We start from the raw sequence: 723 nt of genomic DNA, 5'->3' as shown, positions 1-723 counted from the left end.
CAGAGGCAGAGGGGACCCCGGCCCCAGGGGCGCGCAGGCCCCTGCCCATCCGATGGAGGGCCCAGAACACCAGCTGTGCCTCCCTGGAGCAGTGCTTCCGGAGAGCGCAGCCCTGGGAGGGCGGCCGGGCCCTCGCCCTCGTCTGCTCTGGTGAGTGAGCCGGGGCAGGACCCACGGGCATCCCCGGACGGTCAGGCACCACCGATCCCGAAACCCCTGCGGGTAGCACAGGGCACAAACAGCCTGACCGCCCGATGGCACACGGAGGCGGCCCGCGGGGCCTGCAGGAGGGGGCAGGGTCTCCTGGAGGGTTTTGAAGGAGAGGAGCGCGGTGGAGCCAAGGAGAGAAGGTTCTAGGCGGGAAGCGTGGCCGTGCGGGGCCCGGAGCAGGACAAGCCTCACGGGAGGGGAGTTTGTAAGCCCAGACACCGACGAGGTTGCAGCGATGGTGGGAGTGGAAGGCCCGGGGAACCGCAGGCAGAGAGAGTGCAGAGCCGTCCCCGGAGGGCCTCCCCCGGAGCCGGTGTGGTCGAGGGACGGTGGCCGATGAGGCTGGTCCGTGGGTCCCCCACACCAGGGTCAGTGAGAAACGGAGGGGAAGGAGACACAGCTCAAAACAGGGAAGACCGGTCCTGGCCTGCGGGGAGGCGGGGGGGAAGGTCATCCCACAGGATGCCCACCCGCTGCGAGGTGGTCCCTCTCTGCCGGCAGCGTGGGCCCCCA

General features: G+C 70.4%; 1 protein-coding gene across 1 annotated transcript in view; it reads left to right on the top strand.

Annotated features, from left to right (window-relative positions):
• CD5 (CD5 molecule) overlaps nucleotides 1-723 on the top strand; it is a gene marked incomplete at its 5' end in the record, with an annotated part of 15,919 nt that overhangs the window by 9,717 nt on the left and 5,479 nt on the right. Inside the window, one exon of the mRNA XM_014539191.1 lies at nucleotides 4-154. Within this exon, the coding sequence (XP_014394677.1) occupies nucleotides 4-154 (151 nt within the window). The remainder of the gene's footprint in view (nucleotides 1-3; nucleotides 155-723) is intronic.

The sequence above is a fragment of the Myotis brandtii genome, unplaced genomic scaffold, assembly GCF_000412655.1.
Source record: "Myotis brandtii unplaced genomic scaffold, ASM41265v1 scaffold2089, whole genome shotgun sequence".
Classification (NCBI taxonomy): Eukaryota; Metazoa; Chordata; class Mammalia; order Chiroptera; family Vespertilionidae; genus Myotis; species Myotis brandtii.
Note: the sequence above shows the minus strand (reverse complement) of the source record. Positions and strands in the feature narration are given on the sequence as shown.